Source organism: Saimiri boliviensis, chromosome 10 (genome assembly GCF_048565385.1).
Source record: "Saimiri boliviensis isolate mSaiBol1 chromosome 10, mSaiBol1.pri, whole genome shotgun sequence".
Lineage (NCBI taxonomy): Eukaryota > Metazoa > Chordata > Mammalia > Primates > Cebidae > Saimiri > Saimiri boliviensis.
Genome location: NC_133458.1, coordinates 97,759,880 through 97,786,729, shown reverse-complemented (window position 1 = coordinate 97,786,729; position 26,850 = coordinate 97,759,880). Strand labels below are relative to the sequence as shown.

General features: G+C 38.1%; 1 protein-coding gene across 4 annotated transcripts in view; it reads right to left on the bottom strand.

Annotated features, from left to right (window-relative positions):
* ITPRID1 (ITPR interacting domain containing 1) overlaps positions 1-26,850 on the bottom strand; it is a 137,549-nt gene that overhangs the window by 85,331 nt on the left and 25,368 nt on the right. For all 4 annotated transcript variants that reach the window (XR_012512202.1, XM_074379659.1, XM_074379658.1 and 1 more), the window contains exons 5-8: positions 12,246-12,297; positions 10,190-10,276; positions 7,709-7,911; positions 4,072-4,646 (exon numbers count right to left, since the gene is read on the bottom strand). Coding sequence is in view for 3 of the 4 variants with exons in the window: in XM_074379659.1 (XP_074235760.1) it covers positions 4,072-4,646; positions 7,709-7,911; positions 10,190-10,276; positions 12,246-12,297 (917 nt within the window). In the remaining variant the exon portion in view is untranslated. The remainder of the gene's footprint in view (positions 1-4,071; positions 4,647-7,708; positions 7,912-10,189; positions 10,277-12,245; positions 12,298-26,850) is intronic.

Here is a 26,850-nt window from a genome sequence, read left to right as displayed (position 1 = left end):
GATTTTTTTTCTGCTTCCGAAGAAATTTAAGTATCTTTGGAGAAAGCAAGTTAATTGAGGCTTGATAAATTTACAGAAAGTAATTCAGAAAATTTAGTTGCTATATAGTGCTTAGACATATTTTTTAAATTTTAGTTTCCAAATTGCTAGAGCAAAATTAATTTTTGAAATTTTAAAATAAAACAATAAATACTACTGTATTATAAAGTTATCATTAAACAAAATAATGCATATTACTTTTAAAATAGCAATATAGCTTATTATACAAACGTGATACTTAGAAAAAGAAGGTTAAAAAAAAAACAGGGCTGAGCTTCATGGTTCATGCCTGTAATCTCAATACTTTAGAAGGCCAAGGTGGGAGGGTCACTTGAAGCCAGGTGTTTAAAACCTATTGAGACCTCAACATAGTGAGACCCCATCTCTACAAAAAATAAAAAGAAGACAAGAAAACAGTTACTGTTACTCCAAAAACATTTCGAAGTATTTCTTTGCAAGTTTTCTTTTTTACACATTTATTCTGGATATTGTCATGTAGTCGAATTTTTTCACTTAAAAATCTGAAGGGGGTACTTTTATCCCACATCATAAGATTTCTTTGAAAACATCATCTTTAATGACAGACAATAGGCTGTTCTCAGGAAGTCCATTAGTTTACTTAACAATTCTCCCACTGTTGGAAGGTTTTCTAAATTTTGCAATTAGAAATAATGCTGAGGTGCATATCCTTGGTCATAATTCTATTTATACATGTCACATTATTTACTTGGACTTGATATTTGACTATTGAAAGCTGAATTAAAGGACATAAACATTTTAGATATCGTGGTACATACGACCATAAATGATCTCTAGGAATAGACTAGGGATCATGAGGATATAGCTCGACTGCAATAAGAAGAAATATTTCATCTCTCTTTTTAATCCTTCATCTCTTTTTTTTTTTCAAATATGTTATGTTACACTAGTAACCTATTAGACCTACTTCTTAGCATTATTTTCACTGATGTTGGTAATGCAAATCAGTGCACATCATATGCATTTTCAAGTGTAATAAAATGTTTTTGCAATGACCATATCATGGATAAAAATCCACTTACGGCAATGTGAAGCATGTGTTCGTCTTTTGAAAAAAAAGAAAAAAGCCCCATTAATTTAAAATGAAAGCCAGGTGTATTCCTGGGCTACTCTGCCTGAGCCAAACTTACACATTAATAAAAAATAAAATAAAGAAATAGTTATAACTTTTGAAATATTCCTCACTTAAGGTGTTGACTGACATTGCTTAATAATATGGTTAATGTTCTCACATGTGACTCTACAGAACAGGATACTTATATGCAAATAGGAGGGAAAGCTGAAAATTATTTATTATGGATATGAAGAAGTATCCTATCTTGAATTTACAATTGCACCGATTTTACAAGTATCAAATTCACTTAATGTATTTGGGAATTTAAAAAGAGCCAGGCTGACTCAATTTTACCAAGTAAAATTAAACATAAACTATGTTGATTTTTGCATTAGAAATCTATGCACAATTTTGTTGAAATTATACTTTTGAGAAGTGAGACAAATATTGCCAAATTCAGCTTTTAGTAGGACTTTAGGGAAAGCATCATTGGTTGATCTGGAGACAAAATTTGGCCAATCATACTTGAAATTCTAATAGCTAGATATTTAAGTACATTGGCTCTTGTTTTAAATGCCATGAAAATCTTCCAATTTCACACATATTTTTCATTTCTTATAATTGGATTTTAAAATTTAACATTGAAAAATAAATATTAAATCTGGCATTGGCTTCTGTTTAAGATGCAATTTACCCAAGCTTCATTTACTCATCCACTGGTATTGAGTGAAACAAATATTTTTTCCCCCAGTGAGAATGTAATATTTTATATGCACTTTTTATTAAAATAAAATTCAAGTAGCATGTTTCTTTTCTACGATTTTAAGACTATCTCTGCCTTACATACACATACAGTCTCTCACACACACAAATCCTAGAAAATAATAACAGCACAAACAAAGCCGACCACAAAGTTTGACAGAATAGTCTGTGTTTCTCTGAAAGCCATCCTTAGATTAAATTAATACTGTCAAATTCTTTGACAAATATTTACTTTATTTGTCAAATATTTAACAAATATTTACTAAGTACCTACTATGTGCCAAAGAAACGTGAATTTGTTTTATTTTGGTGTCTGAGTGTGTTTCTACTCTTTCCCCAGAAACATACTAATATGTAGTTTTTTCTTGAATAATTGTAATTTAAAAATTTTTGAAAGTATACCAATCAAGAACTAACATTCTTTTATTTATTCACATAAAATTTGATAAATTTGTTATTCGTCTATCCCTGTACTCTGACATTTAGACAGCATACTATGAATATTATTTTCCTCTAAATCAGTCTAGTTTGAAACAGAAGAACCTTGAAGGACAACAGAGTCTGATGAAGCTTGACAATGGGTTAGAGTTTAGTGAAACTTTTTGTCTGGGTCCTAGCTAATAGCAGATTGACTTGACATTCTTTATAGTAATTTAACCATTGGTTTGGTAATTAATCTTTGCAAGGTTAAGTTTTTACAAAATTCTTTTTTTAGTGCCTTCTCAGTTTACCCTCAAGTCAGGGCATTTGACCAAAGGTATGTTTTTTTCCTCCTTTTATTTTAATGCTACTATTAAAACTCAGTTTAACATTTTAAGGTTCTTTAATTTTTATACAAGGCATATATGTACAAGAACATACATACACATAAATAGATATTAGGAACATTAATCTACATATTTTAAAGGAATTTTGTTATCTTTGTGGGATGCAGATATGCCAATAATCATATTCACCTGACTCAATCCTATTCTTTTAAAATTATGGTTAAGCCCTACTTTCTACAAATGTCGTTATCCTTTCAGCCCATGAGCTGGCTAAGAATGCCTTTACTTGCTCCTAGAATACTGGAAAACATGTCTGTATAGTAATGCACAGGGTATCTCTAGGGCTGGCTCTGTGCCTACCATGTTATGGTTTCAGTGCCCATCCTTGCCACTTCTCAGCAGCTCCCTTTCCAAGGCAGATTCTGTTACCAGTTCTGTTCACATAGAGAGCTCAATGGAAAAGTAACTCCACTTTGGAATTAGCATGTAAATATCCTGCCCTACTTTTGGATAATTTAGATGAAAGGAGAGAAAAGCCTTGTTCTTCCTTTGTAATTACTTATTTGTAATTATATTACAAATAACAGAGTTAACAACAAGTTAACTCCCAATCCTAGTTGCTGTTATGCATAGACAAATGAGTGGACATTTATATGTATTTGAAAAAAAAAAAAAACAACTCTGAGAAGTGCAAGTGAGAATGTCATCTAAATGAAGGTAAAAACTAGTGTAAATGAATGAAGGCAGAGATAAACGAGCAAAAAATGTGTGTGAAATGAAGGTCGAGCTATGTGAAAATCAGTACGTCCCAAAGCAAACAAATGAACACCATACTAACACCCTAAAATCACAATCAAACCCAAGTATCTACTGCTTTGTCTAAGGTGCTGTGTTAGGCATTGTGGGGAAATATTTCCAACACACATCTTTGGTCCTAAAGGAACTGAGAGTCTTTTGAGGAAGATAGCATTGACACACACTCAATCTCTTTCATAAAGAGCTCACACTGCTAAAGCCATGAGAACAGAGAAGTGGTCAAGACAGGTTTCACTGCGTGGGAAGTAGTTGAACTGATTCTCAAAGAAGATAAAACACAAAAAGTTAGAGTAGATGAAAAGCATACGGAGGTACATAAAACAATTGAGCAACATCAGAGTCAGAAACGACCCATGGACTCAACTGTGAGCAAGAAAAAGGACAGACATTGAAGAAAGCAAAGGCTGGTTTCCTACTAGTTTACTTCCAGCAAAAGCAACTAGAGTGACTTTAAATCACTGAATTGACTCAGAACACTAAGATGAAATGCTGAGGAATTAAAAGACGAAGTGGCGAAATCAGGGCTGGAAAACAAGGGTGTCAAGGTGTAGGTTATTTCCCTTAGGAAGTTGGGCACATTGGTGCAACACTGACCTCTTCCATTTCAAACGACTCTGGTCCTTTACCCGCAAGACGAGACAAGCTCTTGAGCCTGTTAGTCTGAAATAAGTTCTCCTTCTGAGTTCTTCCCTTGACTGACCCCTCAGACTCACAGGAAGGAGGAGCCTGCTTGGCCAACGTAGATGAGCAAGCCCACTGCTTGTCCAGAAGACCACGGGGAGGATGACGAGATAGCAAATCATCACAGGCTTGGAGAGACTGATGTTCTGCTGACTGAGACAAATGATTTTTCTTGTGGTTGCTTGAGGTTGCTGCTAGCTCTGCCCCACACTCCCAGGGTTTTGTGAAGGGGATAAAAAATTCGTCTTTCATCTTGAAGGACCCTGATGCCTCTGGGCTACAGTCCCTCCTGATGTGCTGCTTTGAAGCTCTTCTCAAGAGTTTACCCATTCTTCTGCGATGCTCTTTGGCCACACTCACTGAGGTTCTTTGCACACTTTCTCCTCTAGTTTTCTCTTCAGCTCTGTTTTGCAGGATGCCGACATCATTCAGCAAAGAGGAGAAGGCATTGGTTACGTGGTCCAGGATTTCCAGCTGTCGGAAACGGCCTGCACAACATAAGAAGCACAAAAGTTTTACACTGGGTCTTTTTGCTGAAACTGTATTAATGTAGTAAAAACTGAAGGGTCAGTTAACATAAAATTTTCAAGGTGGGAAGGGCTTTAGGCTCTTGAAACTCAAGTTTTTCTCAGTATATGCCATTGCTATTATGGAGATGATCTCCTTATGTAATGAGATTTTACTGTGTTATGGGGAAAGTGAACAGCTTTTATATTTAGTTGAACACACATAACTATACGGATTCATATATGCCTATAGTTCTTTTGTGTTAAGTATTAAAAACTGTAGGCATGGGTGAATCTGTATCTAACATGTATTAAAGAGTGAACCTAGTGCTATCAGCATGAGGCTACCTGAATATTTCTCCATAGCTCTATGTCATGTCAGATCCCTGCCATCCCTTTTATTATCCCTATCCATACTCTCACCTGAGAGTGTGGAAAGATCATGGCATATAGAGTCAGAAGGCCTGGATCCAAATTCCAGGTCTAACACTCACTGGATGTTTGAACTCAGAATAAAATTAATAGATATACAGTGCTAGACCCATGCCAGGCACATAGTAAATGGCCAGTCTTTTCATCTCTCATGTATTTTCACATCTGTCATGAGCACTAAAGCAAAATTGTGAAGACACAATGCCATATAAGTATCAGTGGTTAAAATGGTGATCATAAATGAGCAAGACTCAGGAAAGGAATATATTCTCTTCAGTCTTTCCAGAGAAGACAGTCATTAATGTGGAAACCCATTTGTTCTTCAAACCAAACCAGCTCTTCAACTTGTTAAGGCTTTCTGGATGCAAGTACAGTATTGACTTAATTAGCATGTGGGTGAGATCTAATGCAGCAAGGGCTAACGTGAGAACATTCTGCCAGTTTGAAAAAAAATGGTGGAAAATATTTTTGGTGTCTCAAGATAATAAAACCATTGTAATATAAACGTAAGGTTTTGTTTGTATTTCCCAGCCTTCTCTTAACCACAGTGATAGCATGTGGGGTTGCATTACTCAGTGAAGGTCAAGGACCATGTCGATGGGCTCGGATGCTGTTCTCTGTTGTGTTTGCACCATCAAGCAATGTCCCTGACTCTTGAGCCAGTGCCTACCTCTTTCATTTACCTAAAAGAAGAGATATTAACTAATCATCTTTCTACTCCAAAAAAATGTGATTGATTTCTCACAGAGGACTGTGATATTTTTCCAAGACCTACAGGAACTGTGGATGTTCTGGATGTTTCAGAATAATTCTCATTACATTTACCCCCTTCATTAAGCTGTAGTTGAAACTAAATCTCTTTTGTGATTCAGAGGGTACAATTGAATCATAATTCATCTTTTATGGTTGCCTTATATCCATCCATAGCAGGTTTTTATATTTAGACTAAGACAAAACCTATCAATTTAATTGGTTAAGTCAATTCAGAGAACACAATAGTCTTAAGTGTATAATAAGAGATTTCTTTTATTTTTGCCTTTGGGTAGATTAAACAATAAACTAATTGATTCTCATCTCCCAAGTTTAAACATTTTGTATTGACTTTGAATGAGATATAACTTTCCATTCTATCTGCTTAACAGCCAACTAGCTTTATCATTGTTTGTTTTATATTTGACCTTCTCCGCTTCCTTGAATCAAGTGTTATATTGTAGAAATATGAGTGCACCAGGGATCACAGAATAAGGGGCCAACTCCTAGTTTCTCTATAATCCATATGTCAATTTATTTGTGAAATGTTTACTTCATAGAAGCTCAAACACTACTCAAATATGGTGTTATTATTCTCCTGAAATAAAGAATTGATCAAAGAATTTGCATTTTTGTGCTGCTTGCAAGAGGAGATAACAAAGAACAATATCAGCTATGTCTAAAAAGTAAAGAAATACTACAACACCTTCAGCTTTACATAATTTTAAAAAAATCATATCATTGCTGAAGTTTTGAGACCCATTTTATCCACATGAAAATGGGAGAAACAGGAGCTAAAATGAGAACTCCAAGTGAAGTCCCTGTACCAGATAATTGCTTGAGAAAAACACTTTGTCTCACATGACTTTCCTTTTAGTGAATTTGTTTATTTAAACTAATTTATTTGAGAATCAGAATTTTGTCATTTTCCCCCTCAGGATTCCTCAAACTCTGTGCTGTAGAGAAGATCTTCCTCAATGCTTCTCCAAGAGGCCTTTTGTATTTAAATGGTTTTAAAATGCTGCAATGCATCCCTTCTAGGAGACTGGAAGTGCACCTTAGCATATTAAATCAATCCTGTAGTAAATAAACCTATTGAACGCGCAAAGCATCTTTCTCCCATATTTGTTGAGCACAGTACAGACACCCCCAAGAACATCCTTAGTAATGTCCTAGAGAAAACGATTACATCAGCTGAAGAAATATAGCAACATACCTGATTTCTTCTAAGGTTTAGACATAGTTACATCAGGAGGCATGGCAGATTAGTAACTATCACTTATAGCTCGAGATGTAAATGACAATATTCTAAATCTCATAGATTAGGAAATTAGGGTTTCACCTAATGATTCATGATAATCCTTGTCAGATTCTGGTTACTCTGCCTCCTGGGTATGTGGCTATGGTACATATTAGTGCTGCTCATCACTACCGCCAGCTTTCCTCCTTCTGGGCGATTGATAGGGTTGCACCTTCTCACTCACTTGGACTTAGGTTGCACCTTCTCACTCACTTGGACTTAGGTGTGAACAAGACATGCTGTGTGTAAGTTACAAGCAGAGGATTTAAGAGCTGAGTATCATTCTCCATTTCTCTTTCCCTGTCATTGCAACTGGTGAGGTTCCAGATTAGAGGCCAGATTTCTGAGTGAGGACAACATGGAGCAAAAAGGTACTCCTTTCTCCCAAACATACCAACTCCCAATGACATATAGGATTCCTAAGAAATCCATCTTTTGTGTGTTAAGTCACTGGAACAGAGGGTTTGCATGCTACTTCACACAGTCTCCTTCCCTACACTGTGGCCCCCCTGCCCACTCATTGACAATGCCGAGATGCCAATGCCGCAGGGACCTTGCTTACCATACAAGGTGGGGTTCTCAATGTCCATTCGCTGCTTTTGAGCTTCAAGAAAAACACGGACGTTGATCCCTCTAGCTGCTGAGCCACAACAAAGGAATCTGGCTGGGATTTGCGTGCAGATGTCTGGCTCATCAGCACCAAACCCCAGATCCAAGAGAATCTCCACTGGATCTTTCTCCCAAAATTCCAGCCATTCAGGAATGCTATAGTAAAAATATGAATATCTTTATTCAGAAACAGTTAACCCAATGCATTTTATTCTAGTCACCTCACCCACCCAATCTCCCAGATACTGAGGGAAAAGAGGATCCTAAATAAAAAAATGGTGTATTCACTAGCATTCCTATGCTCTTACATAAAGGACTGACTGGCACTCCCACTCAGGGACCACCTGCCTGTACTTTGCATCCAATGGTATGAGTTTACTTAACTGGCTTCCCATTCCACAACAGGCACATGGTAAATTAGATAGGGCAGGGAGACTGTGGGACAGACACCTGCCAGAGGCAGCGCACTGACAACCACAAAGAAGTGGTCACTGAAGGCAAGAAATGAAACAGAAAAAAAATCTAAACAGTAGCCTCGAAGAAGGATATTTTAAAAGAGCACCAGTCTGTGGCATCCTCAGCAACACAAATCAGGATATCATTAAATGCAAAGTACAAGGACTGAAGTTTACAAATAATGACTGTAAGTTCCTAGGTAGAATTAAAATGTGTTCTATACTATTTTTGTACTTGGCTAAGAAAAAAAAATGTTGTTGTCAACTTGTTCTGGTCCACTTTGGCACTTTAAATGATAAACGTCAATTAGCTGGAAATTATATTTATAATTTTTATTAAAATTGTATGTATTTTTGATTTGTATATATAAATATCTCAATCATTTATAATTTTATAATCATATACGTATCAAAATTCTGTATTTGTTATATTTATAAATATAAATACTTATATTATGTGTGTCAATTCATCTCTGAACTTCAGCTGGGATACTAAGCTAACCCAGGAGACTATGGGAGTCTTTTATGAACTCTATGGGATTCAGATCTTTTGACAAGGTTTTACCAGGTTTGCTTAGCTCTTTTGTTGAAGTTTTTGTTTGCTTTGTCTTTACATGCAATACTAATGAGCCTATTTGAGATAGTTTAATTTTACTTTAATGACTTCATAATTAAATTGGATTAATTATAATTCATTTACTTAGACATTTACACATTCAACAACAGGTACCTATCTTACTGGGGATGTCCACTTACCAGATACCACCAGTATCATGTCCACATTTTATTTTTTCTTTAATTATTTTATGCCTTTTTAAAAAAAGCTGATTTATTTACTTTTCATTGACAAATAATAGTTGTATGTATTTACAGAATACAGTGTGATGTTTTGATCTATGTATACATTGTAGAAATATTCAATCAAGTCAATAAAAATACCCACTACCTCACTTGTGGTGAGAACATCAGAAACATATTCTTTTAGCATTTTTGAAAAACACAATAAGTTATTATTAAGTGTGGTCACCATGCAGTGCAATTGATTACTGAAACTTATAATGTGAAGTGGAGATGGCTCGATTTGGATAACTTAATCACAGAATTAACAGGGGAATCAGGAATGCCAATCACTTGATTACACTGACACAGCCACCTGAATATGAAAGAGGTTGACAGAAGAAAAAAATTCTGGTGAGAAATCTAAAGTGTGCGTGAATGACCTAATCTGTGATCCTATTGACTTCATTGAACAAATGTTTATCCTACCCATTTATACATATATGTATTGAATATCTGTCATGTTCTAGGTTCTATGCCAGGTACCCAGGGTACAAAAATGAACACAGTTCCTGCTTTCCAAAGGCTTCAGTCTCTTGACCAAGAATGTAAGTATTGATTGGTCATTAAACATATTTTCATATGATCGTGAAAATATTACTAACTTTTTAAGTGATATTTAATGGTGGAAGAAATACATAAGATATATTCACTTGTTAAAAATATTATAATCATACACATAATGCTCTCACTCTCCTTAGCTGTTACCCCTACCAATCCCGATGCTCTTTCAGTTAAATCTATGTGTATCCTTTCAGACATTTTCCTATGCAGTTATATACATATTTTATAGTTTTCACTTGTTTATTTATAGTAACATACTCTATGTACCTTCCTGCACCTTGCTTTTGTCTTAAAAAATGTGGCATATAGATCTTTCTAAGCCATATGTATACCTCTACCTATTCTTTTTATCACTATATGGAATTCTGTAAAATGAACTGGCCAATCATTTATTTGGCCATTTCCCCATTGACAGATATGTAGTCTGTTTCCAATTTTACTAACTGTTTTATGTTGTTCTTGTAAGTTGGGGTTTGAAAATCTTTTATTCATTCGACAAGCACCTATTTATAATTTCATGAAACCCATTGTTGCACAGAATGATTTCTCGGGATGAAAAGCACTTGGAAATGACATACCTTTGTGGTACACTTGCAGTAGAATAGCAAGAGTTGAAACTGGTCCCTCTGGATAGGGTGGGAGTTTCTGAAAACTGATGCAAAGATCTGCAGTTGGGAAAATACCAACAATGAGTTGTGTTGATTTAGATAGTCTCCTGGGAGGTCACTGTAAATCCTTTCCTTCCAGAGCAAACATTTGCATTTCCTCTTCGTTTCTAATAATACCATAATGGACATATCTATGCAGTGGAGGAGCTGCTCCTGTTTTCCAGAGCGTTGTATTACAGAAGGTTTGAGAAATTGAGAGTTAGGTGCCCGATAGTGCTCATTATGAAGGTGGCAGAATGTCTCACTTTTGACAGATGGCATATCATTGGGGAACCTTTCAGGAACACAGCTTTGCTAGGCGCCAACTTGTGGGAAGAAGTTAGAATTATATGCTGAAAGAAGTACCTCCAGCAGTCACTGAAACAACTCCATGTTAATTCTCATACTAGTGAAGGATTCATATCTCATGGCTAACATTCTCTAAGTGCTAACTCCAGGGCTCCTGTAGCCAACTATATGCAACTCTAACAAACTCCTTTACTGGAAAAAAAATGAACATCACTATCCAATAGGCCTGCATTGCAGATCATTTGAAAGTACTTCCAAAGAGAATGGAACCCTGTCATAATATAGTTCAGCTTTATATCTGTAGCTCAGCTATACCATGGATCACATCTAGCCCCATCAAATATAATAGCCAGTTGGCATAAATTTAGAATTTATTAAAAATATAATGCAGATATCAATGTTCCCAAGGAGAATAAGTTACCCTACTGGGGTTGCTGACTTTCTTGTGGCTACGTTTGGTAAGAGTAGTTGGGCCCTGTCCTTTAATTCCTTCTGTTCTGTAAGGTTGGGAAAGTGTGTTTCTCTTGAGAACAAAAACTCTGGTGTTAACAGACAGCTGAGCTCCTTGAGCCTCAAGGAAAGGCCAAAGAGATTCTTTTACTTCTTGGTCCAACTCAGTTGTCATTAGGTCTCGCATAATTTATTTTTTTTCTTCTTCGTTTGAGGGTCACACCTAATTTTGTGATGTGCAGCAGAGCAACCTAGAAGCAGCTTGCCCTTGGGTCCCAGGAGAACCCACATGGAGTCACTGCTGTAATAAGCCATGGAAGCATGAATTGGTCACAGAACGTGGCTCTCATTTTCCTCTTCAACAAAATCAGAGTTGCCTGAGAGATTTCTATGGTTTCTTATAGCTTTATGATTCTATAAGTAGCAAAAACAACCAATCCTGTAGGAGAAAAATCTATGACAAATAGCATTCTAGGTGTGCATTGGTAGCAGCAGGGGCATGCAGTACTGCACACTTGGTTTACAACTAGTTGGAATTCTCCTGACAATGTGAGGGTGACAAAAGTACAGGAAGGAGAGTTCCTAATCTGAAAGAGCTTATAGTCTATGCCAGTGGTTTTAAAAATAGAGTGTGCCTGAAAAATCATCTGGAGGACATGCACAAATACAGATTTCTGGACTCTGCCTCCAAATGTTCTGGTTCAGTAGGTCTGGGATGGGGATTGGGAAATTGCATTTCTATGAAGTTCTCCCATGATGCTAATGCCGGTGTTCTGGGCACCACGCTTGAGACCTAGTATTTCCTCCAATGAACAGACTCTCACTGCTTTCTACCTAACATTGGAAATTGTATATCTTGTTATCCAGTAAGGAGAATAATAATCAATTACATTAGCCAAATGAAAATATTGAACGTAACTATTTTATAAACAGGTCCTCATGAACAGTTGCAGTATAGTAGAATGTCATTTATGCATATGTTCTAATTAAATTTCCCCCCACGTCAACATTTGTTGATTTAATTTACTCACAATTTTATGATATTTAAGGAACCTCTATTTCTCTCAAAGCTGCTGTAAATGTTCTAGGCACTGTGACTAAACTAGTGACCTTTCCTGAGATTCCAAGATCCATGGCATTATTAAGAAAATTTCCCTACTTCTATTTTATTCAGCAAAGGTGTGGCTGTAAAATATTGTTATGAAGTAACACTGATTCTGCTACCTACCTCATGTAGTCTTTCACAGTCATTTGAACCATCCCTTGTTCATGCAAAGAAACTGCAACAACAAAAAAAAGTAGAAGGAAACTTTATCTCCTTGTATCTTATGGAAGATTGTCTCATCCCCAAACGAATCCAAGGTAGAAGTGAATTTCCATATCTCCAGTTATATAGGTATGAAATATAAGGCATCTCTGTAGTGAACAGGCAGAATGAAATTGCTGGCTAAACTGTATGACAAGCACATGGAGAAATGTACTGGCTCAATAGAGAGGGAAGTCAGTGCTAAATGTAGTATTCTGCAAAGGTTTCGTAGAGAAAGTGGTACTTGTCTTGGAGTTTTAAGAATGGGGAGAATACGATGGCTGGAAAGAGGTATTGCCCCTAAAAGAGGTATTGCCCTTAAAGAGAAAAAAGATATCTACATCAAGTGCAAAGCAGAGTGCTAGGGGTGGTCTGATTCATTCACAGGGCATTTGGGGATGCTCTTTCATGTTACAGGAAGTTGTGAAGCAAGCGTGGGGACAGGCAAAAAATAATACGTGAAGGGCCCAGCGTGTATTAGGCATATTCCCTTCGTTTGTATCATGTAATCCTTCCAACAGCCTTATAATTAGAACCTATCCTCATTTTTCAGACATGATACTGAGATTCACAGAAGTTTAGTAATGAGCCCATGGTCAGTCAAAAGTAGTGCATCTACGAATTTATTCTTACCTTTATTATTGATATCAGCAATAACATTTACAATTTATTTAGCACTAACTTGGTGCCAGGCAATATGCTAAGCATATTACACACACAATCTCTTGTAATTCTCACAACAAATCCCTGAAATAGATATTATTGATCTCCACTTAACAGAGAGCAAAACTGAGGATGAGAGAGATTAAATAAATTTCTCATGGCCAGTAGGATGCTACAACTTATTACAGCTTGCTATTGTTGTTTCTGTGTAACACTATACTGCCAACAGAGCGTCTCGTAGCTTATTTGAAAGCAAGAAAGAGGAGTCTATATTTATATATTAGGATGTGAATAACCATGAAAGGTTTTTGAGCAAAGGAGGAAATGTGAGAAAGATGATGCTGAATGTTCATTTGCCTGATAGTGGTGCTGAAGACAGAACAGGCGAAATCAATATTGGTTATCAGAGAGGCTTATTCAGGGGTCACTGCAAGATTCAGACCCAGTATCATGATATAACATGTGCCTGACAGCTGCAGAAGAAAGTGCTTAGAATATGGGCAAATTCCTCAGAAGTTCACCAGTGTTCTCATTTCGGCTTACTCGTTGCTCTCCTGGGCACAAATGTGTGACATGTATGAAACTGGGAAGTGTTGCCATGCTGTACTTCTATGAGAACTGAAAGGTTTTTACCATAAGAAAGATAATAGAGGTTAGGAGACATTTTGGAGAAGCAATCCTGAATGATTTAAACCTATGAAAGAATACTGAAGAGAATAAAGGACTAGGGTTCTTGTCTGAGTAGAGGGTCTAGAAACAGACCACAGGTAGCTGTGAATTTGTTTCTGAATGCCAGATTTTGGGGGTAGAGATAAGAATACCCACTGTTTTCAGAAGATTTTCAAAAGGCTCAGTGACACTGTTAAATGGAAAAAGAAGAATGGTCTAGAATGATAAAGGCTGGAGATGTGTTACTGACTTGCAAGTAAATAGTAATTTTTTTTTTAAGACAGTCTTGCTCTGTCACCCAGCCTGGAGTGCAGTGGCACGATTTCAGTTCACTGCAACCTCTGCCTCCCAGGTTCAAGTAATTCTCGTTTCTCAGGCTTCTAAGTAGCTGGTATTACAGGCATGGGCTACCACATCTGGCTAATTTTTTGTATCTTAGAGATAGGGTTTCACTATGTTAGCCAGGCTGGTCTGGAACTCCTGGCCTCAACCGATCCACGCATCTCATGCCTGTAATCCCAGCATCTCCCAAAAGTGCTGGGATTACAGGCATGAGCCACCACACTTGGCAATAGTGGATTCCTAAGTAAGTTCAGAATACAGGACTACAATTTAAAGAGGTAGTGAGAAAATAGATACAGTAATATCTCTGCTCTACAAAACAATTGTAACTCTCATCATGAGAGTCAGGCAAGATGAGAAACAGAATGGATTTTAAAGATAGTGTGTGGGAATATGTAAGGCTTCTGTGCTATCATTCCCAATGCTACTCCCATGGCAGACATGATTACCAATTTTGTCACTTTCTTATCAATTCTTCAGGAAAACCATGACAAACTGATTGGAATTATCACATAAGACTGAGTAATTTACTACTCTGTTTAGAATAAATTTCATGAGTGGATTTTTGAAAAAACAAACAAACAAACAAAAAACAGGGTAAGCTGGGGTACATATATAAATTTGAGAAATTGAAAACATAAAGAGAATATGTAAATGCTCATAATAAAATGTTCTAGGGAGCCACTATCAAGGATGGAATATCAGAGTGAATGACCATTATTAGGAAATAAGTGTGATGTTCCCAAAATTTTCTATGTGAGATTTTGTGACAAACATTTATGTAAATTACAATAGAATATTTGATGCAAACTTGTGCATCAAGTCAGAAATGAACTTAGAACACTAGTTTTTTTCCCCATTACCTTCATAGTTATAAAATACCAGGTTTTATCATAGGAATTCCACAATCATATAAAATCTTTTTCAAAATTCTAATAATTAAATCGACTTAAAAAGAGCTGCTCTGAATGTAGTACTCTCCCACTTAGCTCTTCCCTCACACACTGAGGCACCTCCAGGAGCCAGAGTTTGATTTGATACCCAATTTTCAGCAAGGCAGGCATGGCTAATCCATTGCAGTATTCTTGGTCACTGCACCCAACTCCATCTCAGAGCTTCTGAAACTCAGAAAACCACTGCCAATTGATTGAAGTTGTCAGATGAGAGAAAGCCTATTTGCCACCTTATTAATCATGTCATAGATGCAAGCACAGTGTAATTTTTAGGCAATCATATTGTAATAACTTGATGCCACAATGAATTAAGTAAGTTGCCTAAATGGAAGACAAAATAAATATCTATTGTTGCAAGCAATTTTAAAAAAATTTATTCCTGCCCCCTTTCTACCAGCAACACTTCTATCTACTAATTGCACGTAAGTCACAAAGTAGGCCTCCATTTGTGCCTGGTTTAGCTCATCTAGATAATTCTGGTGAGCTTTTGAACACCTATTTTCACCTAAAAGATTCCATAGTTGTAAGACATTTGGCTGCATATTCTGCCAGCGCTGACATTCTTGCCACTGCTTTGGTCTTTCCTGTTTGCCTGCTATTGCTCTGGGTTTCCTAGAATGTGTGAATAAATGTGTACATCAGGCCAGGAATCTGGCCTTGTAGTTGCAATGCATTGCACAAACTGTCAAAGAGGAAATGATCCATTTTCAGATATTGATGAGAAGAGTCAGCTCAGCCTTGCTGAGTTTTCAGAAACCCTACCCCTGAAGAAAGTGAGTCATCCAGAAAACCTAGTCATCCAGAAAACCTAGTCATCCAGAATTTAGAGCCCTTCACCCAAAACTTCTTGAAGGGATTCTAGTGCCCACACAGATCTAGTGGACACACTCCCTGGACCACACCCTCTCACCTGTTGCCTGATCAGGAGCAACCTGGTTGCCAGGGAACCAAGCTCACGCTCCACGAGAAAACGTCCCTAACAGTAACATGTTTGCTAGGGAACGTGCAAAGTGGACCCGTTTGGGTCACAGTGGGGTGTTTTCTGGTCTGATGACACATATGAAAGCCTTAACACAGTTTTAGAACCAGCTAAGGAAAGGGCTTTCTTGCCTTCCACAGTGCAACGAGTATCCTGTGAGGCCCAACAGTCACCAATAATTAGAGAGTGTCAGGTGGGATGTTTGATTCCCCTCACTGGACTCTCACTCTTGTAGATGTACAAAACAGCTACCAGACTCCTTTACAGACAGAGTCTCACTTTGTCACCCAGGCTGGACTGCAATGGTGTGATCTCAGCTCACTGCAAACTCCACCTCCTAGGTTTAAGTGATTCTTCTGCCTCAACCTCCCTAGTAGCTAGGATTACAGGCATGCACCACTATACCTGTCTAATTTTTTTTGTATTTTTTGTAGAGGCGGGTTTTACCATGTTGACTAGGCTGGTCTTGAACTCCTGATCTCAAGCAATCTGCCCGTCTCAGCTTCCCAAAGTGCTGGGATTACAGGAGTGACCCACCACACCCAGCCTTTACTGTTTCTTCTTGATCTTGTTTCAAATGATACAAATATCTGTCTAATGACGGTACATTCAGACATACAGCCTTTTCTGCTGCTAAGCTTAGATTCTGGAGAAAACCAAGGCAAGGAAAACTGAATGTGATTTTTTAAACTCACAAGATGAACCTCATTTTAAAAAATCGTTATAAAACTATTAAAGATAAATTAGTTTTATTTTTTGATTTCCTTTTTACTTTCTGGTCTCCCAAGGTCCTGGGAGACCGAGGGGTATTTTCACAGTGTTACTGTATGTTTGTTTCCTGATCATTGCAGAAGCAGTGATAGGCTTTTTCAACATTTAGACCCAGGCAGTTGAGAGCCGTGTACAGGGCAATATGAAACTATTATTCATTGCCTGTTGGGGGTTGTTTTGTTTTGTGTTTCCCCATTTTGTTAAAATTGTAAAGTAGATTTCCTGGGGCCTGAGGATGCATCTGTCAGAACCAGGTCCTCCTGCTTCCCTTTGCCTGTTCTCAATAATGAACTTGAATGGAGAGGTGCAAGCTGGTGGCTCATCAGGTACCAGTTCTCACAGGGATTGGGATTGCTAGACTTTCCTTAACACTTGGAAGATCCAGCAGCCCCAGCCCAGGTGTCTTCAGGGCAGCAATCTGTTGAAGGCAACAACGTACTCTCCGATTTTCGGCAGTTGCTATTCTGCTTGCTTCTATTATTAGCAGTTACCTCTCTGGCTCCTGGAAGCATCTGAGTCTGCTACCTCTGATCAGAGCAGAAAGCTCATGCCTAGGGAATGCCATCACAGGACAGACAAACTACTCCTGTTACCCAGATTTCCCCAGCTTTCTGCAGGCTCTAGGCTTGAGGCTGCCACAGGTAGTCCACATGTGTACCTGCCTCCGCCACAAAAGACCGCTGGCTAGGTCTTCCTCAATTCTATACTGGCTTCTCTAGTGACTTGGTTTTGATATTTTCTCAATTTTTCTCCCCCAGGATACCCTTGTTAGGTTTTTTTAAAACCAGATTTTACTCTCCAAGAGTGTTTGGGGAGGGAGAAAGAAAAAAAAAAAAGTCCTGCTATCCCCAAGTTTCCTAAGGGTTGCTTTGGGGAAAAGTTAAAGTGAGAAAAAAAAAAAAATTCCCAGTCTATTCAACACAACTCCTTCCATGGGTTAAAATGTCAGTTTTAACTCCCTTTTAGAAACTCGAGTCTCCAGCCACCCTCCCCACTGTTAGGTGGACTTCTGCCATCTGAAGCAGCAGACACCGCACTTAACCCTGCAAAATGTATTACTGGAGAAGATGTAGTTAGATATGCAGAAGGCACTAATTAGCACCTTTATTGGCTTAGAAAGCATTTTTTATTTTGGTTTTCCTAAGCATTTCTGACTGATTCATGGAAGACATTTGGTTCTTTGGAATATCGTCCAATAGACTAATCAAATTACATTTTTGCAGGGCTCTGAAATAATAGCATTCTACAGCTTTCTGTAGATTTAACTCCTGCATGACTAGGACACATAGCAGAGGCAGGCAGCAGTGTTGGTCTCAGTCAGCAAATTATTAACCTATATTCTTATTTAAAAGGAAGACTTTACACTCTGCTGATACTCATGCTCAAAACCTTAAAGCTCATTGGGATGCTTTGCTCTTTTTCACCCACTTACCTGTTTATTTCCAGATGTCGTTAACCCTTCCTCCCCATTCCACTGTCTACCCTTATTGTAAACTCTCGTCACCTCAAGCCTGAGTTCATCATAACTTCCCAACATGTTCTCTCTCCCCACTGCCAGGATAAACACTGCATCTGTCATACTTCTCACTACAGAGTTCAGAACGCACTATAATAGAGCTGGCAAATGTGTAACATGCTTGCTTCAACTCCCTCAACACCACACCTGTGACAGTCACCAATAATCATTATCACAAATTATTCATGACCTTTTCAGGTGAACAAAGATATGGTGTCAAAATGCTGCTCAGCCCAGACCACAGGTACAACTACCTATCCATGCGAACTAGAACCCGAGACGATACTCCTGTGTCATCTCAATCCTACGACATCAAATGTGATTCCATCTTTCAGGATTTTAAGAGATTTATAACCTGACCTCATCCAATCTAACAGAAAAATTTCTGCCATTGCTCCCTAGCATGAAACCATTTTTCTCATCTGATCACCTTGCATATGCTTTTCTGCACATATTCCTCTTTCTTCTCATTTCTGTGCCTTTGTCCAAACCCCCATTGCTTTCAGCAAATTAATTTTTCTTGCTTTGCCTCTTTTTTTCAAAACCATATCCCTCTTTCATTTACTAGGTCCAGTCTCAACCTTTTGAGATTTCTCATCATTATGTTTTACTGAGATCCTTTTGTTGACTAACTTTGGAGAAATTGGATAATTTACAAATGATTTCTGTCTCAGTGGGGCTTATAATTTTGTCAGTGAAATTGATGGTATCCCTTACAATCTGAGGCAGCACTGGACAAGAGCCACATGGGTGGAACTTAAAATGTGTGTTAGTGGCGTTCAGAAGAAAGATTCAGTATCAGTGCAGAAGTCAGGAGGGGTCTTACGGAGAATATGGGACCTGGGTCAGGTCACATAAGAAGGAGAGGAAGAGGGGCCGGGCGCGGTGGCTCAAGCCTGTAATCTCAGCACTTCGGGAGGCCGAGGTGGGTGGATCACGAGGTCAAGAGATCGAGACCATCCTGGCCAACATGATGAAACCCCATCTCTACTAAAAATACAAAACATTAGCTGGGCATGGTGGCGCATGCCTGTAATCCCAGCTACTCAGGAGGCTGAGGCAGGAGAATTGCCTGAACCCAGGAGGCGGAGGTTGCGATGAGCCGAGATCACGCCATTGCACTCCAGCCTGGGTAACAAGAGCGAAACTCCGTCTCAAAAAAAAAAAAAAAAAAAAAAAATGAGAGGAAGAGAACAGAAAAGGAAAGACTTTAAGACAGGAGGAAGTGGATGAAGAAAGATAAAGAACTAGGAATGTAATGAGAAGGAATAAGACTAGAGGGTCTTGTAGAAAAGCTGGTGTGGGTTGTATTTGAATTATAATGATCCTGGACAGTTAAAGTGACATTCTGGAAAGCAAGAGTCATATACTTTACGTCTTTGTTCCCTTCACCTAAAACAGATCATTGTTATGAGTATTGTCACCTGACAAGCAGTAAGGGAACACCTGTTATGTTTACTTGGATTCACTCTGACTTTTTCTTATAATAGAGGCCACACAATTTGGATATTTTATTTTGTAAGTTCTTATTCTGAAACAAATTCCTTTTGAAAAGAAATAAGTTTATTCTTCCAGGACCTCCTGGGGATAGGAGAAGAAATAACTAAATATAAAAAAGAGAAATGAATTAACAACCTATCAAGTAGTAACTGGCACGAAGCATATCTTTGACAGAAATTGTCTTTTTGTGGTAGGAGTTACTTCTAGTCTTTTCACTCACAGTTATGCTTGGATGTGTTAAACAAGTGCTAACTATATAAACCTACATGTTAAAATGTGCATTCATTGTATAAGTCTTATCCTTCCATTATAATGACAATGCACTCTCACTTGCATTATAATCCTGGCATTAAAAGGACAATGCATATCCGAGACAGACAGCACTGACATTTAATTCGTTTTCTGGTGGTGGGAAAGAGTTTGCTATGACCCAGATACTCTCTCCAGGCCTTTTGAAATACATAGCTTTAATATGGAATCTGAGATTAAGATTGAGAATCTTGAGAATGAATTTGCAGCCTAGGAAGAGGGACTTTAACGTCCATGTCCATGGGCTCTTTAACACCACTATTGACCTCAAAAAGGCTCTGAATGTTCTCTCTTGTGTTTGTAGTTATAGGAAGGTCTGTGGATCCTTATCGAGCCCAAATTGAAAATCAAACATGCTTGCTAGTGTAGTTGGTGACCACTAAGAAGAGTTAATCTGCCCACTGAGGTAGTAGTTCTTGGAAAGAGAAAAGAGAAAGAAGTTGAAGGATGCCCATGAGGCTCTTCCCTGTAAGTCATCCAGGTGAATGACACCAAGTGAATGACACCTGTCTAACCTGAGCAGACAACGTCCTGGAGATAAGACTGTCAGGCCACTAAGCAAAGATGTCCTAACATTTGCCAGAAGACAGAACAGAAGATGAGAGTCCATCCTTTGGGAAGTGCTTCAGTGAGACTCGGAATGTAAACGGCAAGGGGAGCTGTCCAAACTTTTGCAGTTGTTGAAATTCATATAAAAAAAAGGGGCACAGGAAGGCATCTGTCATAGCTAAAGGGAGAAACTTAAATCATTTCTATTAGCAAATGATCTTGGGTAAGCAATATCTTAGTGGAAGAGATTTCAATACCCCACGAGAAATCCCAGAGCAGGAGGTCCAGGCTCTGTCCACAGCTTCAGGAAGGCCAGGGGAAGGCACCATATGCCTCAGTACATCTCAGCCACCGATCATTCCCATCAGCCTACACACCTGGCTGCAACAGTTTTCATCTTCTGAAGAGAATTTCCTCTTTGCCTTCACTTTTCTTACAGCTATCATTTCAATTAACTGCTCCCTTTACCTCTCAACGTTCAAAGCAGTTTTCTGTTGTCTCCAATTCTTCTAATACCATTTCCGCTTGAAAGCTATACTATCTTCTCACCACCTTTCCTCTGAAACAGCTCTTCTCAAGGCTTCCAATGGCCTCCATTGCCAAAACTGATGACCAGGTGTCATTCCTGCTCATAAATAATCAATTAACAACAGCTGATGGGTTGATCTCTCTCACCATGACAGACTGATTTCACTTGCCTTTCAGATTCTTTTCTTTTGGTTCCCTTTTTACCTCATTACCTACCTCTTCTTTGCTGGTCCTTCACATCTTTCTGGGCTCTTCTTTGTCTGCACTTACTTGTGTGTGGTCTTCTGCCTATAAATACCATCTACCCGTCAATTAGTCCCAAATGTGTGTGTGTGTGTGTGTGTGTGTGTGTGTGTGTATACACACACATATATATTCCTGGACCGTTCCTCTGAACTCCAACTATTGAGTAGGTAGTTGTCTTTCTAACTACCTACTCAATAGTATCTTCCTGGATATCTATTAAGCATTTGAATCATATCTATTAAGCATTTGAATCATAACATGCATAAAATGGAATTTCCTGTCTCCAAAGCAAAGCCCTATCCTTCTTTGTTTTTTCCATCTCAATAAATTGCCACTCATTATTCCAGTTGCTTGGGAAAAATATTTTGCAGTCATCTTTGATTTCTTTCTTTCATATACCACATTCAATTCACCAGCATATGCTGCCCTGTCTACATTTTAAACATATCAAGAATCCAACATTTCTACAACAATTGCTACTATCCTGATATAGCCCTAACCTCTCTCCTCCAGATTATTGTCTTAGTCTGTGAATTGGGCTCCCTGCTTCAACTCTTTCCAACCTCCTCCTCCCATAGTCAACTCTGTGAACAGCGGCCAGAGTTGTTCTTTCAAAAAGAACCAAGCTAATACCACTTCTTTCTAATACTTTAAAGGGTTCTCTTCTGACACTGAATAACAGCCAAAATAATTACAGGGATATATGTAGCACTAAATGATTTGGCTTCTGAATCATTCTTTAACCCCTAGCCCTCTACTCTCATCTTTGCTCACTTAACTGCAACCATTCAGGCATTCTTGCTGTTCCTGGAACACAGAGGACATACTCCTGCCTCCTGGCTTTGCATGCGCCATCTTATTTGCCTGAAACAGCTCATTCTCAGACAACAAATATTCCCCTCCTTCACTTCTTTCAGGTAGCTACTGAAAGGTAACCTATCTGAAATGTCTTTCCTGATCATCTATCCTCCCAGCACATTACCTATTTATTTGTCTCTATCACCATTGCATGTATTGTTTTCAGCATTCTCAGTCCTAATGGAATGCCTGGTTTATAGGAGGCAATCAAAACGTATTTGCTAAATACTGAAGAGAGGAATAAAAGGGATCTGGCCAAAACTTTGTGTGCCTGTGGGCAAGGAAATAGAGTTGTCATCATGTTTGTTCTTAGGTCATCTATGTCTAAAGTTCAAGGAGAGATATGGGCTGCAGGAAGAAGCTGAAAGATTATTTTCATCATAGGTTTTATGTGACATAAAATAATAGTAATGCTGCCTAAATCTCCAAAGTGCTGGGATTACAGGCATGAGCAACTGTGTCTGGCCATGGAATATGAGTGTTTCTATATAATTCTGCAATAAATAAAGCACCATCAGACCTCAAAGGCAATGACAGTGGTTCCAGAGGAGCAGAAAAACATGATGTTCAGAAAGTGTTGAAATGACTTTTCTATGTAGTGATACAAGAGGATTCTATTGTAGTAGTAGCAGGGACAGTAGAAGGGAGCTCATTTATGAAAATGAGACAACTAACAACTCCCAGAAATACTTAGGAGGGATATTTTGAAGATAGACCTTTGTCACCAAGAAGGGGGCAATAATCCAGCAAAATTTAGGTACCAATGTTATTGTAACCTAACTTGCGCCTACAGACTGATGAGAACTGAAGCAAATTATAGTTATAGGAGCTATTCATAGGCTAATTTCAGGATAGCTTTATATTTCTTTCTATTAGAACTGTTTCTAATTAGTAATTTTTCTTTGAATTAAAATCTACTCTGTGTGCCTCTATATTTTAGTGGAACAAGTTTTGGAGCACGTCTCAACATTAAAACCTTAAATTTAGAGAGCATTCTTTTTTGCTACCCAAAATTGGTTCACAGAAGGAAGAAAAAGTTAGACATAAAATTAATAACAGTTGATTTATACCAATGTACAGTCATTAGAGGTATAGTAGTTTCTGGTTAAAAGAGCAGGAATTTTGAAATCAGACAGACTTGAATTCAAATCATCTCCATCTCTTATTGGAGGTAAAAAAATAACCTCTTTTTGAGGCACAAATATACTCAAGACCTTCTTTTAGACAATTTTAAGAACAAAATACATTATTACTAACATAGTCACCATGGTGTACGTAAGGTCTCTAGAACCTAGTCATCTTATAACTGCAAGTTTATACCCTTTGATGAACTTTATGTATCTTTTTAAAGTTATGGATATAGACACTTGGCTGATATTTTAAAAAAAGTATCACACCACATCAAAACAGCTGAACTCCAGAAGACTATGTCGTGGTCCCAAAAGGCTGATGCATAAAAGTCAGAAGGACTGGAGGGAGAAAGGCCAGTGACTCAACCCACATTGTCCATGCTTTGACTTTTCCAACAGGAATCTGGATACAGGGTGTCTTAGTCTATTTTCTGCTGCTATAACACAGTATCACAGACTGAGTAATTTACAAGGAAAAGAAGTTTATTTGGCTAACAGCTGTGGAGGCTGGGAAGTCCAAGATCAAGGGGCTGCAGATTGTGAGGACCTTCTTGCTGTGCCATCCCATGGTTGAAGGCAGAGGATAAGCAAGCACACAAGAGAGAGAGAAAATGGGGACCAAGCTCATCCTTTTATCAGGAGCCCACTCTCATGATAAATTAACCCAATCTTGTGATAAATAACTCACTCCAAGATAAGGGCATTAACCCATTCAGAAAGGCAGAGTCCTCAAGACTTACTTACCTATTAAAAGTCCCACTCTTCAATACTGTCACAAGGGTGATTAACTTTCAACATGGGTTTTGGAGGGGACGTTGAAACCACAGCACAGGGCTTTCTTCCCAGGTGTTTCCATGCGTAACATGTGTAGTATATTTTATTAGACTTCTAGAGGGGGAGCATGTCTATACAAACAAACAGATCTAAGCTTAAATCTCAACTCCCATACCTACTAACTGGGTGGCTTTTAGCAAGTTACTTTATTTTTCTATGCCTCATTTTCCTCCATGTAATATTCACCTCAAAGATGGTCTGATAAGCAAGATAATATATATATAGCATCTAGCATGTGCACCCTCGGTATGCATTAATTTCCTTCACCTCCCAGTTCTTCTGATGAAGAGGCTGAAGTGCCAAGGGCTTTACCTGGCATACTGGTGGTAAGCAAGGTACAAAATGGGCCAACCAGATTCCAGCTTAAAAAAAATAAGTTTTGAGATTTTAGGTAGCTGCAGATAAGCATGACAGCCAGAGAGTCACCATAAAAAGCCAAGCCTCACCTTGGCCATCAGAGAACCCAGCAGGGAATCAGGAACAGGACCACCAAAGCCTTATCCAACCTATTCATGTTTTTTGGACCCAGTCCAAGGCCTGAAGGCTCACTAGAATGTTTTCTGTTGGAGGCACTGGGTCACCTGTAAGATGAAGACACTTAGATCTTGCTGCTACTTTAGTATGCAAAGCCTCAGAAGTGATTAATAAGGAAACCAGCCTTAGAATGAATTCTAGCTAGTTGACCAGAGTCCCTTAGAATTTCATGTCCACCTGGAACCTCAAAATTTGCCATTATTTGGAAATAGGGTCTTTGTGGATAGTTAATTAGTTAAGATGAGATCACACTGCAATACACTGGATCCTTAATCCAATGACTGGTGTTCTTATAAGAAGAGGAGAAGAAACGCATGGAGAAGAGGCCATGTAGAGATGAAGTCATAGAAAGGAGTCATATAGCTGCAAGCCAACAAACACTGAGGATTGCCAGAGACCACCAGAAACTAGAAAGAAACCAGGAGAGATTCTTCCCTAGAACCTTCAGAGGAAGATAAGTTTTACATAAACCTTGATTTGGGGTTCCATACTCCATAACTGTGAGAGAATAAATTTCTGTGTTTTAAGCACCAAGTTTGTAATAATTTGTACTGCTGCCCTAGGAAATTAATGCATCACTCTATATCTTTTCAGTATTTTATAAGTTTTGACAGGATTTTCCCTCCAACAGTGACTTCTTTTCTTCCTCCTCTTTGAGTCTTTTTCATATCCACATTTGTACTCCCTGCCACCCTTGCCATGACCTTCAGGTTTCCAGTTTCTGGTACTATTCTAGAGTCCACCCTTCTCAGTGTGTCTCTCAGCTTCCCCAAGCTCAGCGTGGCTCTCTCATGACGGCTAAAGCCAGCACACAGCAGGACTGATATTAATAGAAGGCCAGGCCTCCATTCTTCCACCTGCCTCTAACCAGCTGTGACCAACAATCACGGCACTCGACCCACTCTGTGCTGCAGATTCCTCATTTGCAAGAAAAAAAAAAAAAAGACAGAACCAACCATGCTACCACACAGGCCATGGAGTTTAAAATATGATTGATGAGAAAGGGCCTTGTACAAGCAAAGACTCAACTAAACGTGTAAGAAGCTATTCCATTATCATTAGTTAAAAAGGTTGCTGAAGGTAAAGGACCTGGCAAATTGAGACTGTGCGATTCTGATCTCAGAGCCATGCCACTATCCCATTTTTCCTCCAGGTCTTTACCTCATGTCTGTGCCTTTGCAGTTCATTGACTTGGTTCAGAAAAGGAAGAACTGTGATTTGTTTTTAATTTCTGGGAAGTGATGCTTTTAATATACTTATTGATGACCCCAGAACCAGTGTCAGGGCTCTCACCACAACTAGAGCTAGAGCTAGAGAAAAGGTCAGAGGGATATGAAATGCTGGCTGTATTTCTTAAGTTTTTGCTTTTCCTTGAGTCTGAACTATTATGAGCAGAGAGGTACTTATATTTGATTTACTGGCGAAAATCTTTACAGTATTTGGCATCATGGAACTTTTACATTAGAAAAAAATAAAGAAGGTTGATGAAAAGGGAAATTTCAATGATACATATAGGTTTTCTTTTAAAAGTAGTAAAAAATTCAAAATTTAAACTGATGTGTAGTCAATGGTCAGTCTTAATAGGACAGTAGAGGAAGTGAAATAATTAAAAACAGCAATGTAAGTGACTATGTCTAATTATTTTTTCATCTAACTATTAAATTCCTAATTTGTCATTTTTTTCACAGAAATTCTTCATAATATTTCATTCATTTTGAAACATACTTTTTCACATTTTAACGTCTATGAAATCAGGATATGTCTTAGCATCAATATGGCCTTTTATTTGTAATTGCCAGGATTTTTTTTTCTAAGTGATACTTAAAATATGAATGCATTTTATAATTGCAGGGTCTTAGATTCTATAAAATACTGTATTGCATTTAATGAAGGTGGAAACTCTGAGTCCTGTAAATTTTTTTCTTTTTCGAATGCTTTTATCAAATCTCAGTGAAACAAGTGTGATACACTTTCTGCCTCAGAAATATTTGCATGGTATGCTTTAGAATTCAGACTTTCATTCTTGAGAACAAGGCATCGTTAGAAAGAGGGAATATAAGTGAAATTTTGAGACCAAATAATAGGAAAAAAAACTAGATTCAGAAATAAAAGTATAATACAGTATGGGAAAAATTAAACATTTTCA